Source organism: Primulina huaijiensis, chromosome 11 (assembly GCF_012295235.1).
Source record: "Primulina huaijiensis isolate GDHJ02 chromosome 11, ASM1229523v2, whole genome shotgun sequence".
Taxonomy (NCBI): Eukaryota; Viridiplantae; Streptophyta; class Magnoliopsida; order Lamiales; family Gesneriaceae; genus Primulina; species Primulina huaijiensis.
This window is the reverse complement of record NC_133316.1, coordinates 5,851,861-5,868,622: the sequence shown is the minus strand read 5'-3', so window position 1 is coordinate 5,868,622 and position 16,762 is coordinate 5,851,861. Positions and strand designations below refer to the sequence as shown.

At 37.5% G+C, this 16,762-nt stretch overlaps 2 protein-coding genes across 2 annotated transcripts; both read left to right on the top strand.

Moving 5' to 3' along the window:
* Positions 1 to 7,266: 7,266 nt before the first annotated feature.
* Positions 7,267 to 8,247, top strand: LOC140988315 (uncharacterized). Its single transcript, XM_073457343.1, has 2 exons — positions 7,267 to 7,372; positions 7,859 to 8,247. Exons 1-2 carry the CDS (start codon positions 7,267 to 7,269, stop codon positions 8,245 to 8,247), a joined length of 495 nt encoding a protein of 164 aa, XP_073313444.1.
* Positions 8,248 to 9,280: 1,033 nt separating this feature from the next.
* LOC140988314 (uncharacterized) lies at positions 9,281 to 9,877 on the top strand. The gene is made up of 2 exons (XM_073457342.1): positions 9,281 to 9,618; positions 9,715 to 9,877. The coding sequence occupies exons 1-2, from the start codon at positions 9,281 to 9,283 to the stop codon at positions 9,875 to 9,877; spliced, it is 501 nt and encodes a 166-aa protein (XP_073313443.1).
* Positions 9,878 to 16,762: the final 6,885 nt, after the last annotated feature.

Here is a 16,762-nt window from a genome sequence, read left to right as displayed (position 1 = left end):
ATATATTAGTTTTTTCATCATAATTATGATGTGTTACTCAATATTGCTAACATAATTTTGGACATTGCTTTTATGTCCAATACATCGTCGCCATTCTAATGAAAATATTAGAATCACAAAATGAAAAATCAACATATTGAATTAAGATCAAATTTTGACTAATTAAACAATCAAACCTTTCACATAGATTTTATTAGCCGAATTTGATATTCCCGATTCCTGCTGCTACATCGCCGACACTAAATTAACTCATTTTTAATCTACAAAATCGTCTATAATATTTCAAAACAAAAAAAATAATAAAAAAAAATTCTCTCTTTGAAATCTTTCAAAAGGTAACAACATTCAAAATGATGAAGAGAAGAACAAATGAAAGAGTTGACAAATTTAGTCTAATTTCATTGAATGAATTTGATGGGAAATTGTGTGTAATTCAATTAAACATTCGGTGTTAAATTTTTGAATTCTAAATACTTGCTCCAACTATCCTGGTGTTTAGGCGGTAACAATCCTTATTGTATATTTCTACGAACGATCTACTAGAATAAACATCTTTTTCGATTTTTAGAATTAGGCCCACGATTGAAAACTGAATTTCTCATCTAATTTACACTAGAAAATTAGACAAGATATGTCGTTGAGATTTGATCGCCGAAACCGAGCAGGAATTGGCGACGGTGGTAGACGTGCGGCTGGGTTGTGGTGGTCGGCTGAAACTTTTCTACCAAGGACAAGTGTTGGTCGATTTTTGCTTGAGGAGAGAAGGGGAGGATAATCTTGATCTTGATTGTTATTTATTTATTTATTTTTTGTGTGTATCAACTATTGACATGTATTTAATGAACACAGTCTCTCAATCCCATTAGTATTCTACTTGAAGCAAGATTCTAAAATTTTCATTATTTAAAAATTTCATGTTATATTTTTCAATCATGAAAATTACACGGCATAATTAAAAATTATTAACTCTTAATAATATATGATATATTATAACTAAACAATCATTATTTAACTAATTAAGCAATGAATTAATTAATTTTGTATCCCTCAGAATATTCTATGAAAATCTTACATAATAGTCAATACTACTCAATTATTATTTAAATAATATATTCTAAATTCACTAATTAAATAATTGTAAACTCATTGAAACCCGATCGATGATCAGACAGCTTTGATATGACGATGATACAAATCTCGTTCATATAATGAAAAATAAAATTTCAAAGAACAAAATTTTTCACTGATTCATTTTTTCCAACTGCCTATTTTGTAGTAATTAAGCTGTAACATCCAAAAAAAAAAAAAACCTACGTAAAACACATACATGCAAATGACTTAAATTGCTTACTTGTTTTGTTTAATTGATTTTAAATACTTACATAATGAATATTATATGATTAAAGGTCTGACTGCATGATTAAATGACGTGTTTCATCATAATTGAAGATTTTATCCGAATATTCGATAATAGGCCGGTGAAAGAAGACCGGGAACGACCCAGACAAATTAAATATTTTTCAAAAAATATTTTTAGTGCGTATTAATATAATTTAATATGACTAAATTTTTCTAAAAATGATAGATTTCGAATTATTTTACAAGACAGACTCGATTTTACTAGGGAAGTCGGTTTTGGGCAAACGAGGGACTTTTAAATTGTCAAAATTATTATTTTTGAAAACTAATTTTTATAAAATTTTATTTTTCAATTAAATAGTTGTTATTTGGTCAATTAACCTAGGATTAGTAGGCCCAATTACTCCTAAGCTCAAATGCCCAAAACCTAAGCTCATTACCTCACAAATTAAAATTTATACAATTGAAAACCTAGGGTTTCTAGCACCCATAACAAGCCGAAACACTACAAACACACAACACACACATATTTTCGAAAATTTCAAGGGAGGAAACAAGGAGTTTTCGTCGTCCGTTCGTTCTTTTTCGCACCCCACGTCGACGATCGTTGATTCGAGCGTTCTAAAATGCAAAGACACGTTTCTAAATTCCTTTGACGCATCATTCAAACTTTATTATGCATGTTTTGATTATTTTTGCATGAAAAATAGTTATGCTCTATTGGTTTAACGATAGAACGAATATTTCAAACGTTTTGACGATTTTACGCTTGTTTATTAAACGTTATGGTTTCCAAGGGATAGACAGCCAACTTGGGATGTCTTATGGATAGAACGAGGACTATTCAAGGTGGAAACAAGGCTGGAAATCGTGTGGGCTAGGGACAGGAAAGAGCCTAGGGTTTTCCTAAGGCTACTCGATGGGTAAGGGCTCGGCCAAGGGCTTGGCACAGCGCATGGCACGGCCAGGGCTGGGCTAGGGGCTGGGCTGGACGTGGTTAGGTGTTAGGAAGAGTCCTAGCCATTTGAAACCAGCCGAGGAGGAGTCCATTAGGGTGAGGGCTCCTCCGCGCGTGCGTGCAGGCCCATGAAGTTCGGCGCTAGCTTAGGCTGGCGAGCAAGGGTTGGAACATGGTCCAGTGAAGGTCACGAGGGTTTGGGCTCGGTGGTGGCTTGAGTAGGAGTCCTAGTCGAGTAAAAGAGTCTTAGGCGCATAAGGTAGGGGTGCTGCGGCTCATGGCTTGCGCTGGGGTCTTTGTCGCGCGCTGGAGGCTCGGTGCTGGTCCAAGTGGGTTCCGTAGGGACCATAGGGGCTCTGGTCAATGGTTGGCTCGAGGTGGCTTGGGTGTGGTTCGAGAAAAAAAGAGAGATGGCTTGGTGGAACTAGATAAGGTTCGAAATATTTGCTAAGAAAAAGAAAAGGGGCGAACCATGGTCCACGGGCGGTTCACAGTTCACGAGGGTTGTTGTAAGGTCCAAAAATTAGGAAGACGTAATCCAACTGCATGCAAATCTAGGAAACATAAAAAAAAAAGAGTAATTAAATGATTTTAATTGCTAATTGATTTTGTGACATACATGCTTATATGTTAAATAGGATTTTATTGTCATTATTCATACAACTGTATTTTTAGGAATATTCAAGTTGCGATCGAGGAACGAGGACCGAGGGCTAAAAAACGAAAAATATTTTTAGTAAATAATTGTTTTTAATTATTTAAAATATGAGTGTTGCATTTTCACATTTTTGAAAATAAAGGGTTTTGAGGTGATTTTATACGCCGGGACGTAAATTTTATCGGTGCGTGTTTTTCAACAAAAATGTGAGCTTTTTGGCAACCCGGCTAATAAATTCACAAATTTATTTAAACAAAAAAAAACTTTGCTAATATTTTATTTAATTATAATTAAGACTAATGGGCTTAATTTAGAGGCTTAATAGGCCTAAAGCCTTGTTAGTATTTAATTAGCTATATAATATATTAAACACCTAAAAACCCTACACTTTGCACCTCAAATACACGGCCACAAACTTTGCAAATTCAGAAATTTCTCTCCCAACAAGCACAACACACACGACACAACACCACCAAGTAGAAGGGTTTTTTTTTCGAAGGGTTCAAGGGAATTCAAGCCAAAGGTTTCACTCCGTTCTTCGACGTCAACGGTTATTCGTGCGTATATAACGCAAAGGCACACCATACGTCTCCTTTTCTCATCCATCATATCATATTATTGTTTTAATTATTGTATACATGAAGAACATGGATTTATTTTTCAGTATTTTCGAAATAATGCATGCACACATGGGAAACATGAGATTTTGATGCAAATTCGTGATTTTATTGTTTGATTAAGGGGCTGCCATGACATAAGGTAAGATCAAGAGTGGTTTACACATTCTTATGAGTCACACACACACGCCTAATCCACCTCACAAGTGAAGGAAAGAAGCACCATGCGAGAAAACCGATTCTGCTGTCAAGGTTAGGGGTGATCGGGTTCAATGAATAAGGGGTTGGCTTGGTCTTGGCTTGGGCCAGGGCTCGGCCAGGGTCTGTCATGGGTCAAGGCGAGGGTCCTAGCCATGCTAGGACTCCTACCCGAGAAACACGCAGCATGAGCGTGTGTGAGTGCAGGTGTCCAGGAGTTGAGGGGCTCAGTTCGGGGTCACGGGTTGGGTTAGAAGGAGTCCCTAGGGTCCTAAGCAAGTGCACATGGGTTTGGTTCAAGGGTTGGCGCTTTGGCTAGAGCCCAAGCATCAAAACTTAGAGTCCATGCAAGTTAAAACTCTCGGCCAGCATAGGTGGGGAGTTGAGGGCTTCGATTTTTGGGGTAGAAATGGTTTCTAAGTGATCTAAGGGTCCAGTAGGGTACTCTAGGATGTTGGTCAGGTTTTGGATCAACTTGGCTTGGGGTTGACTCGTGAAAATCGAAAGTTGGCTCGGGGTCGAAGTTTAGGTGTCAAATTAGGGTTTTTAACTAATAAAAATTGAAAAACAGCTCACGGGGGTCGAGTCATGGTTTATAAAGGCTAAAATAATATAAAAAGGCTAAATTTAGAATTTATGAATTTTATATTAAAGTTTGGGATTTTTCGGGATTAAAACACCGTCAAAACAATTAATTAAAGAAAAATAAAAAAATCTAATATTTAAGCTAAATAAAATTATGGAAAAATTAATTTAAGCTTAAATAATTAATTGAGACATGTTAGAGTCAAGAAATCAAGAAAAAAAGTCAAAAACGTAAAATGTCAAGTCCGGGTGTAAAACAGTCTTTTTGCACCTAAAAATTAGTAAAGGTCATGGCAGTGCCCTAAATGCTGTTTTTATGATATTATGACTATTTTTGAATGTTTATGAGATGTTCATGATTAAATTATGATTTTTTTATGTCCATGGATTTTTATGATTTAAGGTTGACATTTAAAAGACATGTTGCATGCTTGGTTTCAAGAATAAAGATGATATGTGATGCTTGATTTTTATAAAGTGACGTAAATGTAAAACGTTGAAGGAAGTGAAGTGATTGTGACTATAATGATGTTATGTGGAGATATCGTGAGGGTTATGGTCCCAGTGGGAGCCCGACGATCGTATTTTCCGTGACACCATTGAGGATTTGAGGTCATGAGGTTTGAGGTAAGAATGAGAATATCGTGAGGGGATAAGGCCTCAGAGGGAGCCCATTAATGGGAAAAGGCCCCAGAGGGAGCCCCGACGATCGTATTTCTACTTGAAAGAGGATAGGCCAAGGCTAAGTTGACCGGTGAGAGTGTCGCTGATGTCCCCGCCGCCCAATATTGTGGTTACATGTAGATGGATCCATGCAGAGAACAGTGTGAATCATCAAAGAGATGCACCACCACCACCAGGGGATCCTGCTACTCCTGCATTAGAGGGGATGGCTCGTCTCTTCGAGCAGCAGTTACAGCAGCAACGGTTACAGCAATAGCAGTTGCAGCAAATGCAACAACAGCAGTTACAGCAGCCACCTAGGCCACAGCGTGATATTTTTGAGCAATTCCGGAGGCTAGGGCCGAAGGAATTTTCTGGCACTACCGATCCTTTTGGTGCAGAGGGTTGGATTCGTTCATTGGAGGTACACTTTCGCTATCTTGATATGGGAGATGCTGACAGTGTGAGGTGTACTACTTATCTGTTTAGAGAGGATGCTTCTTTGTGGTGGGAAGGAGCCGAGCACGGTGTTAACCTTGCTACAGTTACTTGGGCTCAATTCAAAACGATATTCTATGAGAAGTATTTTACTGCTGATGTTAGGGAACGGCTGAAGAGAGAGTTTATGAGCCTCCGTCAGGGAGACTCGACTGTTGCTGAGTTTGTCAAGAAGTTTGATAGGGGTTGTCTCAGTCGGATTTTAGTGTTATAAAGTGGAGGGTATCTCAGTTCGTATAAGAGCGAAGGATCTCCAAAAGATTGTGTTACTGCAACTCCGAGAAGCTCAAAAAATCACGCCTCAAGTCTGTGAGTTTTTACTGCTTTAATTTTATATGCTGAATTATAATTGCTTTCTTGATGCATGATATAGAGTTTATGTATATGTTATTTTTTTTTAAATTTTAAATGCATGTTTGTTACGTGGTTGGGACGAATTGTACAGAGATGCTACCTAGACAAGTTCTTCGCAGTGGTAATGAGGATAGACATGAGGAGGAGATTCCATAGCCTCCTCCTAATCAGGACTCTAGCGCTTATGTATTAGCGGGCAGAAACAAACAAATGCCGCACATTATCTCTTGTCTATGTGCGAGGAAACTTATTAAACACGGATACCAAGCTTTTCTAGCGTGTGTTACTACCGCACATGCTCCTATCAGTCAAAAATTTGAAGATGTTGATATTGTCAGAGATTTTCCCAGCGTCTTTCTCGAAGACGTTTATGGCATTCCGCCCGATCGTGTAGTGGAATTCTCTATTGATTTAATGCCGGGCACAATTTCTATATCAAAACCACCTTATCGTCTAGCACTTGCCGAAATGAAAGAGCTAAAAGATCAAATCCAAGAACTGCTAGACAAGGGTTTTATTCGCCCTAGTTATTCTCCATGGGGCGCACCGATATTATTTGTGAAAAAAAAAGATGGTAGTATGCGTCTTTGCATCTATTATCGAGAGCTCAATAGGGTCACTATCAAAAACAAGTATCCACTGCCAAGCATATAAGCATGTATGTCACATAATCAATTAGCAATTAAAATCAGTTAATTACTCTTTTTTTTCATGTTTCCTAGATTCGCATGCAGTTGGATTACGTTTTCTTAATTTTTGGACCTCACAATTCCTCCCCCCTTAAATAAAATTTCTTCCTCGAAATTAGAACTTACCGAAGAGTTGTGGATAGCGACTCTTCAAGTCTCTCTCGGTTTCTCAAGTAGCTTTTTCTTCCGAGTGATTCAGCCACTTGACCTTGACCATTGGAATGACTTTGTTTCGCAATCTTCTTTCTTGTCTTGATAAGATTTGTACAAGTCTTTCCTCATACGTCATGTTTGGAGTTAATTGAACATGTTCATAATTTAGTACATGTGACGGGTTCGACATGTACTTCCGCAGCATCGAAATATGGAACATATTATGAACTCCCGAAGCTCACTGATCCTACTAATTATATTACTGCCGTTGCTAAAGCTTTTCGAACCGAGAAATCACTTAAGGATATTGATTGGGAGATGCAGCGCAAGAAGAATCGTGCCCAGCAAGCTAGTCAGCATAATACGAAACCATTCACGGGGCCACCTAAGCGACAGGGAAAGCTGAAACCACAAGGACAACCACCTAAAGATAATGTCCCGAAGACAGCTGAGAAGCCATAGTGCAAGGAGTGCAACCATCATCATTACAGCAAGTGCACGTAGGGCACCTACAAGTGCTTCAAGTGCGGAGAAATGGGACACAAGGCTGGTGATTGCCCAAAGCTCAAGCAACCTACGACTGGAAGGGCATATGTGATTCATGCTGAGCAAGCGGAGCCAGACACTACGCTTATTACAGGTACTCCGACTATATAAGCGTTTTATATTGCTTTACTGCTTAAGAAAAAAGCATGGATGCTAGAATTAATCGAGATGCGTTGAACTTGATGACTTATAATTGCATGTTCTAGGGTTTAAGGAAATTGAATTCTTGCAAACACTAGTTATTTGGACCAAATTGTAGAAGATTGAAATTTTTAGGTCCAAATTGAAATTTACAAAAAAAAATAAAATAATAATAATTAATGGGAACTTAGTGCAATTCGAAAATTTTAAGGGGTTAATTGGTAAATTCAAAATCTTCTAGAACTAAATTGCAATTTTCGAATTTTTAAGGGGGCCAATTTGTAATTTTCGAAATTTAAGGGGTTGAAAGCTATTATGGGAAACTAGAATGGCCTAGATGATATAAAATTTCTAAATTTTATGGCCTTAATCGAGTATAATTTAAATATTATCATATGCAAAATTTTATTAGCATGCGTAGCTATTTACGCTTTGCTAGATTCTGGAGCTACGCATTCGTTCATATCTGAATCCTTCGTGAAACAATTGGGAATCTTACTAGTAGACGTGGAGTCGGGATTTAGAGTTACAGTACCTTCTGGTGAACATATGGTCTCTAATAGCATGGTTAAGGATGTGGAACTTAAATTGCAAAAGAATATTATACGAGCAGACCTTATGGTAATACCTATGCCCGAGTTCGATATTATTTTGAGCATGGATTGGCTTACACTGAATGGGGCCATTATTGATTTTCGGCGGAGGTCAGTATCTATTAGACCACCAAATGGGAAACCATTTATCTTCAAGGCGGCACAAAACAAACAAATGCCTCATATTAAAAGATCAAATTCAAGAGCTGCTAGACAAGGGATTTATTCGCCTTAGTTTCTCTCCATGGGGCGCGCCAGTGTTATTTGTGAAGAAGAAGGATGAGAGCATGATATTGTGCATCGACTCCAGAGATTTGAATAGGGTGACAGTGAAGAATAAGGATCAATTACCCCAAATCGAAGACTTGTTTGATCAATTACAAGAAGTTTCGCTGTTCTCAAAGATAGATTTACGGTCTGGATATCACCAATTGAGGGTGAAAGAGGCGGATGAGCACAAGACGACTTTCAAAACGCGTTATGGGCATTATGAGTTTTTAGTGACGCCTTTTGGATTGACTAATGCTCCAGCGATCTTCATGAATCTCATGAATCGCGCGTTTCAGCCGTATCTCGATCAGTTCATTATTGTTTTCATCGATGATATCTCGATCAATTCCAAGAGCCGTGAGGAGCATGATCAGCATTTGACGACGACATTACAAGTATTACGAGAGCGGAAATTATATTCAAAATTCCGCAAGTGCGAGTTTTGGCTGGAGAGGGTAGCATTCTTGGGCCACATTGTGTCGAAAGAGGGAATAGAGGTCGACCCATCTAAATTCACGGATAAAGAATGGCCAATTCCTAACAGTGTGACGAAAATCCTTAGTTTCTTGAGTTTATCCGGCTATTATCGCAAGTTCATCAAGGGTTTTTCATCCATTGCAGTACCCTTGACATCATTGACGAAGAAAAATGTGAAATTTGTATGGGTGCCGGAATGTCAAAAGCGTTTTGATCAGTTGAAGCAAGCACTCACTACAGTGCCAGTTTTAGCTATGCCGACAGAACAGAGGGAATATGTGGTATTTACTGATGCTTCAAAATTTGGATTGGGCTCCGTTCTCATGCAAAATGATTGAGTTATATCATATGCGTCTAGAAAATTGAAAATACATGAAAAGAATTATCCGACGCATGATCTAGAGCTTGCAGCAATCGTATTTGCGTTGAAAATTTGGAGGCACTACTTGTATGGTGAAAAATGCAAGATCTTTACGGATCATAAAAGTCTTAAATATTTCTTCACCCAAAAAGATTTGAATATGAGACAAAGACGATGGATAGAGCTTGTTAAGGACTATGACCGTGACATTAGCTACCATCCTAGCAAGGTTAATGTATTTGCGAATGCTTTGAGTAGAAATGAGACAGTCTTGGCATATTTATCAGTACATAAGCCTTTACAAGTGAAAATCCAGCGCTTCGATCTTGAAGTTTATGCTAGGGGAGATGCCCCTAATCTCGTTACTTTGACAGTACTTTCCACTCTACGAGATATAATTCGAGCCGGACAATCTAATGATGAGCAACTGCAGAAATGGAGACAACGAGATGAATCGAAGGGCAGCATGTTGTACTCAGTCGAGGATGGCATAGTTAGGTATCGAGGTCGACTATGAGTTTTTAGTGGTGATTCACTTAGAGTTGACATTATGACGGAAGCTCACAGTATCCCTTATTTCGTTCATCCCGGCAGTACCAAGATGTACAAGGACTTACAACTTGTATATTGGTGGCTGGGAATGAAACGAGACATTATGCACTTTGTATCTGAATGCTTGACATGTCAACAAGTGAAGGCAGAGCATCAAAGACAGACAGGAATGCTTCGACTACTCCCCATTCCCGAGTGGAAGTAAGAGAATATTACTATGGATTTCGTGGTAGGATTGCCAAAGACAGTGAAAGGACTTAATGCCATTTGGGTTATAGTGAATCGCCTTACTAAATCAGCACACTTCCTACCAGTAAAGATGACTTTTTCGATGACTCATTATGCGGAGTTATACATTCGAGAGATAGTCATACTGCATAAGATTCCAGTATCTATAGTGTCGGACAGAGATACACGTTTCACTTCATCATTTTGGAAGAGTTTACATGCAGCATTGGGGACTAAGCTACTATTTAGTACCGCGTTTCATCCTCAGACAGACGGTTAGTCAGAAAGAGTCATACAAATTTTAGAGGATTTGCTCCGAGCATGCGTGATTGATTTTCAAGAAAGTTGGGAATGGAAACTACCTCAAGTGGAGTTCACGTAATAACAGTTATCAGTCATCTATAAGAATGGCTCAATACGAGGCACTCTACGAAATAAAATGTAGGTCACCTATCCATTGGAACGAGGTAGGAGAAAGAGCTACATTAGGACCCGAGATAGTTCAGCACACTGAGAGAGAGTTACGGAATAAGGCGATAAAGATGGTAAAAGTCAAGTGACTGAATCACTCGGAGGAATAAGTCATTTGGGAGACCGAGACAAAAATGAGGAGTCGTTATCCTGAATTATTGGTTAAGTCTTAATTTCAAGGACGAAATTTTATTTAAGGGGGAGAGGATTTGTAACGTCCAGAAAAAAAAAAACCAACATACGTAAACCTCATACCTGCAAATGACTTAGATTGCTTACTTGCTTTGTTTAATTGATTTTAAATGCTTACGTGATCCATATTATATGATTAAAGGTCTGACTGCATGATTAAATGATTAAATGACATGTTTCATGAGAATTGAAGATTTATTCCGAATATTCGATAATAGGCTGGCGAAGGAGACTGAGGACGACCAAGACAAAAATAAATATTTTTAAGGCGTATTATTATGATTAAATATGATTATATTTTCCTAAAAATGATAGAGTTTGAATTATTTTATAAGATGAACTCGATTTTACTCGAGAAGCAGGTTTTGGGAAAAGGAGAGACTTTTAAAAGATCAAAATTAATATTTTTGAAAACTAATTTTTATAAACTTTTATTTTCCAATTTAATAGTTGTTATTGGACCTAATTTACCTAGGATCAGTAGACTTAATTTCTCCTAAACTCAAAGGTCCAAAACATATCGTTGCTAGCGCCCATAACCAGCCGAAACACTACACACACAACACACACATATTTTTGAAAATTTCAAGAGAAGAAACAAGGAGTCTTCGTCACCCGTTCGTTATTCTTCGTACCTCACGTCGATGATCGTAGATTCGAGCGTTCTAAAACGCAAAGGCACGTTTCTAAATTCCTTTGGCGCGTCATTCAAACTTTATTATGCATGTTTTGATTATTTTTGCATGAAAAACAGTTATGCTCGATTGGTTTAATGATAGAAATAATATTTCAAACGTTTTGACGATTTTACGCTTGTTTATTAAACGTTAAGATTTCAAAGGGATAGGCTGCCAACTTAGGACGTTTTATAGATAGAACGAGGACGATTCAAGGTGGAAACGAGGCTGGAAATCGTGAGGGCTAGGGACGGGAAAGAGCCTAGGGTTTTCCTAAGGCTACTCGATGGGTAAGGGCTCAAGCCCATGGCTCGGTTAGGGCTGGGCTGGACGTGGCTAGGTGCCATTTGACAGCAGCCGAGGAGGAGTCCATTAGGGTGAGGGCTTCTTCGCGTATGCGTGGAGGCGCGCGAGTTCGGCACTAGCTTAGGCTGGCGAGCAGGGGTTGAAACATGGTCCAGTGAGGGTCAGGAGGGTTTGGGCTCGGTGGTGGCTCGAGTGGAGGAGTCCTAGTCGAGTAAAAGAGTCATAGACGCATAAGGTAGGGGCGCCACGACTCTGCTTGCGTAGGGGTCTTTGGTGTGTGCTGGAGACTCGGTGCTGGTCCAAGTGGGTTCCGTAGGGACCATAGGTTGTCTGGTCAAGGGTTGGCTCGAGGTGGCTCGGGTGTGGTTCAAGAAAAAACAAGAGATGGTTCGGTGGAACTAGATAGGGTTCGAAATATTGGCTAGGAAAAAGAAAAGAGGCGAACCATGGTCCACGGGGGTTGGTTCATGGTTCACGAGGGTTTTTCAGGTATAAAAATTTTATGTTTAAAGTTTGGAAAGAAAATATTAAAGTTTGAATTAATTCGGGAATTGAATGCTTCACGAATTAGTAAATAAGAAATTAAATAGAAAGCCTCGAATTTAAGCTAAATAAAAATATTAAAAATTAAATTTAAGATTAAATAATTATTTAGGATGATCTAGATTCAATCAAAGTAAGAAAAATTCAAAGTCGAGAAATTTAACGTCTAGAGACAAAACGGTCCTTTTACACCTGGGTAGTACGAAAAGGGTTGGTAGCGTCCCGAGGGTCATAACGCATGTTAAATGGTATATTATGATGAAAGCTGTTCAATTTTTATTAAAATGTTATTTTTGGAAAGCCATGAGATTTTATGATTTAAAAGGAAAGGAAAAAATGTTTTGAATGATGTGAACTGACTGTGACAAATAGGATATGGTATATATTTTTGGGAATATCGTGAGGGAAAAGGACTCAGAAGGAGGCCGTTTACGGGAAAAGACCCCAAAGGGAGCTCGACGATCGTATTTCCATTTTACGTCGGTACCTACTGCCCGTGTTTGAGTAGTCTTTGGCCACCAATTCATTTATAGTAAGATGGATTAACCTAGGTGGTCAAATTTGGTCCCGACTTGCCTAGCACTTGACACGATAGGCCGTGTTTGCACTGAGTTAATGGTTTTCACTACAAATCGGACTCTTCGTTCGTGCAGAGAGAGCATCTAAATTTTTTTATAAGATAGTAAATATATATGTATATATGTAGATAAATGGTGTTAGTTACCGATGTAAATAGGCAATATACCTATCAATCAACGGTCGGTTGGTACATCTGGATTCCAGCAAAATTGTGAAGCTCTTATTTTTCTTTGAACCACGTTGTTCCATTTCTTCTATTCTATCTTTGTTGAATTCCCATTTCGCGTTCTAAGGTGGCCAAGTTGACCGATTTCGAAGACACGTCCATTTAGATATACATGGAAATCAAAGTTTTAAACGGGCTCAACATTGTGGGCCCGAGAATATTTAGTTAGTTCGGGCCCATTATGTGGTGGTTTCAAAAGTTCCCAAGACATGTACGTAAATATCATGTATATAATCTNTCGTTTTCATCTCTATGTCCACCGCTAAAGTGACATTTATATAATAGATAGATGTATAATTTAATATATATAATTTTGATATATTTTATCACATTCAATGTATATACGTCTCGTCCAAACTATCGCTATTCATTTAAAAAGTGATTTTTGAATGATTTGTGCGACCATGAAAGAAAGCCAAGTGGGTAAATGGTAGCGTCCAATTGTTTATTCTGTATATGTTGCTTTTCCCACCAAATAGATGCGTTGAAAAATTAAAGAACACACTTTGATCAACCACGAGTCGGCTACTGATTGTATATGATCTATATTTAATTATTTATACCACAATGCTATGTATTATTTTAAATTTATAATTATTTTTGCTTTTACAAATAAACTAGCTACCAATGACGAGGTCAAACTAAAATGCCGAAAATTTAGAGTCAGCAGATTAAATGGACAGACACTATATTTGGTAAATATTTAATGCTTGACAAAATACACCTGCAAAAGTAGCTTCAAACGGCAGACTACATGGTACAAACATTCATTTTTAGGGCTTTAACTTTGGAAACTCAAGTATTTAAGGATGTCAGATCAAGAGCATTGGAGATAGATGATACTTTATGCATTTATGCTCGTACATTAAAAGTCCTCAAGCAAGTAAAACGCTTACCTTTTCTTTGATACTCTTGTCCCACATCAAAAAAATCAAATATTTAAAATGAGTTTATAATGGCTTACAATAGACTTCTATAGCAACTTGGGTTAATCATTTTCGTAAAGCGAGCACGAATACGAAATAGTTGCTATAGGAGCCCATTGTGCAATCACGCAGGCGCGGGCTCGGGCTCGGGGCGTGACAGAATGGTATCAGAACCGGTCACCGGCGTGGAACACCGGGAAATAAGTGCTATGTAGGGCAAAGTGCTACGTGCATGGGAGCCACCTCTTGAACCTGCGGGGCAAAGTGCTACATGACGAGAGCCACCTCTTGAACCTGTAGGAGTCACCTCTAGATTCTCGATGCTGGTGGATCGAGGGGTCAGGCCGCGACGAGGACGTCGCGTTCTGAAGGAGGGGTGATTGTGATACCCTTGTCCCACATCAAAAAAATCAAAGATTTAAAATGAGTTTATAATGGCTTACAATGGACTTCTATAGCAACTTGGGTTAATCATTTTCGTAAAGCGAAGACGAATACGAAATAGTTGCTATAGGAGCCCATTGTGCAGTCACGCAGGCGCGGGCTCGGGCTCGGGGCGTGACATTTACAATTTGCATACTTGCATTGTTGGAGATTTAATAAATCATGTGATTTAACCAAATATCACAATAGGTCAGGAATTCATGTCAAATGACCAGAAAATATAAATAACAGTAAATGTAAGACTGAGATTTTTGGATTTTTGGGCATGTAAATTTTTATTTAAATATAGACATATGTATAAGAATTTATTTTCGAGTTATGATATTATTGTAAAAATAATAAATTTGAAAACATAATACATGTTATTTGAAATTACAAGCCAATAAATATATGAAATTCGAAATTCAGTACAAGACATATATTAATTTCGAAAATTAAAGCGGATATATCAATCAAATTTGCAGAAAATATTACACGCAAGACTATTTTACTCAACAAGGAACCATCTCGAAATTTATAGAAGTAACATCTCGAAATTATAGAAGAAATATCAATCGATTTATGGTAAGATTTTAAATTTACCTCTATAAATACCTCCACCTCATTCTCAAAAATCACACCTTCAAATTCACTCTATATTTCGTCAATCCTCTCCTAAGTGCTGCGACATTTTCGAAGATTTTGCAAGGCGAAGTTCTGTCCATTTTTCGAGTGTACGTTCAAGCCAAGATTTAATCCAAATTCAATCTCCACCGTTCGGAATACACATTCCTATGTTGTGAATATCATATCTAAAATTCACTCAAATCCAACCATTAGTTTTTTGTGTATAGTATTCGCAACAAACCTGCTCAGATTTTAGGTAAGAACGACAAACCTACAGTTTTTCGTCTATAAACGGGTCAAAAAGACTCCAGACCAGATCTCCATCGTTCATTATTTAATTGACGCAATTTTGAACGTAGTGTCCAAGTGTAAGCCCGATCCAACGGTGCATTAAGTAGCAAAGAATTTTGCAAAACGACTGATTTTTTGGTTGAAGTGCTGTTACGTTTTGGAAGTGTCGTTTACATGATTCTTCAGCTGTTTTTGAATTCTTCAAGCAATACTAAGGTAAGTGGGATTGTTTTAAAATTATAATTTTGGTTATGGATTGCTTCGTTTTTTTTGAATGTTACGGTCGAGTGCAATTCTTCTTCTACCCATTCTTGATACGATTATCGTATGTTCTATGATTTGGCAATGTGAAGATTCAACTGGATATTGGTGAGAATCTTAATTTGAGATCTGTTTATGGTTCTTAAATGGTGGTATTGTAACCGTTATATGTTATCGCCCCCTTAGAGGAGTAAAAATTAGGGACTGATCTCATTAAATCATGGAAAGTAAATTAATCTCAGTGTCTAGGCCAAGATATGTTTATGTTTATGCTCGTGATATGAATTATGTTATATGTTGTTTTTTCGAAAATCATGTGTATTTATTATGTATGTGCTCGAACGACCCTCACTTACTGAGTGACGACCATATCACTCACCCCTCACTCTACCCTACTCAGATAAGTCAGAAGAGGAAATCGAGAAAGATGAACAAGACCAGTTTTGGGCCTGGTAATAAGATGAATCAAGAAGTTTATTTTTATTATGTTTCTTTTAATTTTTTAATTCAAGTTGTAAACGTTTCCGCATATTTTTATAATTTTCAGAGTTTCTTGTAGTAAAGACTATTATATTTTATCGTATTTATGAAATGAATTGGTTTTTGTTTATACTGTACTACGATGCTTGTTATTTTTAATTGTGTAGTTGTAAAACAATGTCATTGTTGACTGACCCTGACTTCGGGACGTGACATTGAAGTGTTATCAGAGCCGCCAAGTTCATAATCCAGTTGGGAAAAATTTTACCCAAAAAAAAGACGGTTAGATTATGGTAAAGGGCCAATGTAGTCCCCTTCGGTATGGCCCAAACGAGTAATATTCACAAAGTTTGTGAGGCAGGGTCCAATAACACAAAATTCCTCTTTTAGGCCTCTGAAATTGTGTTTTTTCAGTTTTAAGAATGTTTCGTAGAACTCATAACTTTTCATAAATAACTCGGAATTTTAATTCCGTCATCTGTTTTGGAATCCTCTCGTCGTATTCTTTCTATCCAAATGTCAATGTCCAAACTTTATTTTGGAACATTTCATGTTCGCAATCTTGATTTTGATGTTAACTGTTAAGGTCCACGAATTTAATTCACATAACCTGAATGCATGCAATCTAGTGTTTTATTTAAATTATATATTTAATTATTTTTGTGTATTTTATGCATAATTATTGCATGATAGGATTTATTTCATGATATTTTAAAAGTTCATGCATTAAGATTTTTAAGTTGCATTACGCTCTCGAACAAGGAAGGGAGACCAGGGAATTATCAGAAAAATTATTTTTATTTCATAATTAATTTTTATTAATTAATATTTGGTGTTTTAAATGTATTTTTCAAGAAATG

What these genes read in the sequence shown, in the direction of transcription:
- LOC140988314 (XM_073457342.1), top strand. Translation starts at nt 9,281, where the DNA reads ATGAGACAAAGACGATGGATAGAGCTTGTTAAGGACTATGACCGTGAC. An exon ending in GTCGAGGATGGCATAGTTAG is followed by an intron (nt 9,619 to 9,714) that starts GTATCGAGGTCG and finishes TCATCCCGGCAG; the next exon opens with TACCAAGATGTACAAGGACT.
- LOC140988315 (XM_073457343.1), top strand. Translation starts at nt 7,267, where the DNA reads ATGGGACACAAGGCTGGTGATTGCCCAAAGCTCAAGCAACCTACGACT. An exon ending in AGACACTACGCTTATTACAG is followed by an intron (nt 7,373 to 7,858) that starts GTACTCCGACTA and finishes ACGCTTTGCTAG; the next exon opens with ATTCTGGAGCTACGCATTCG.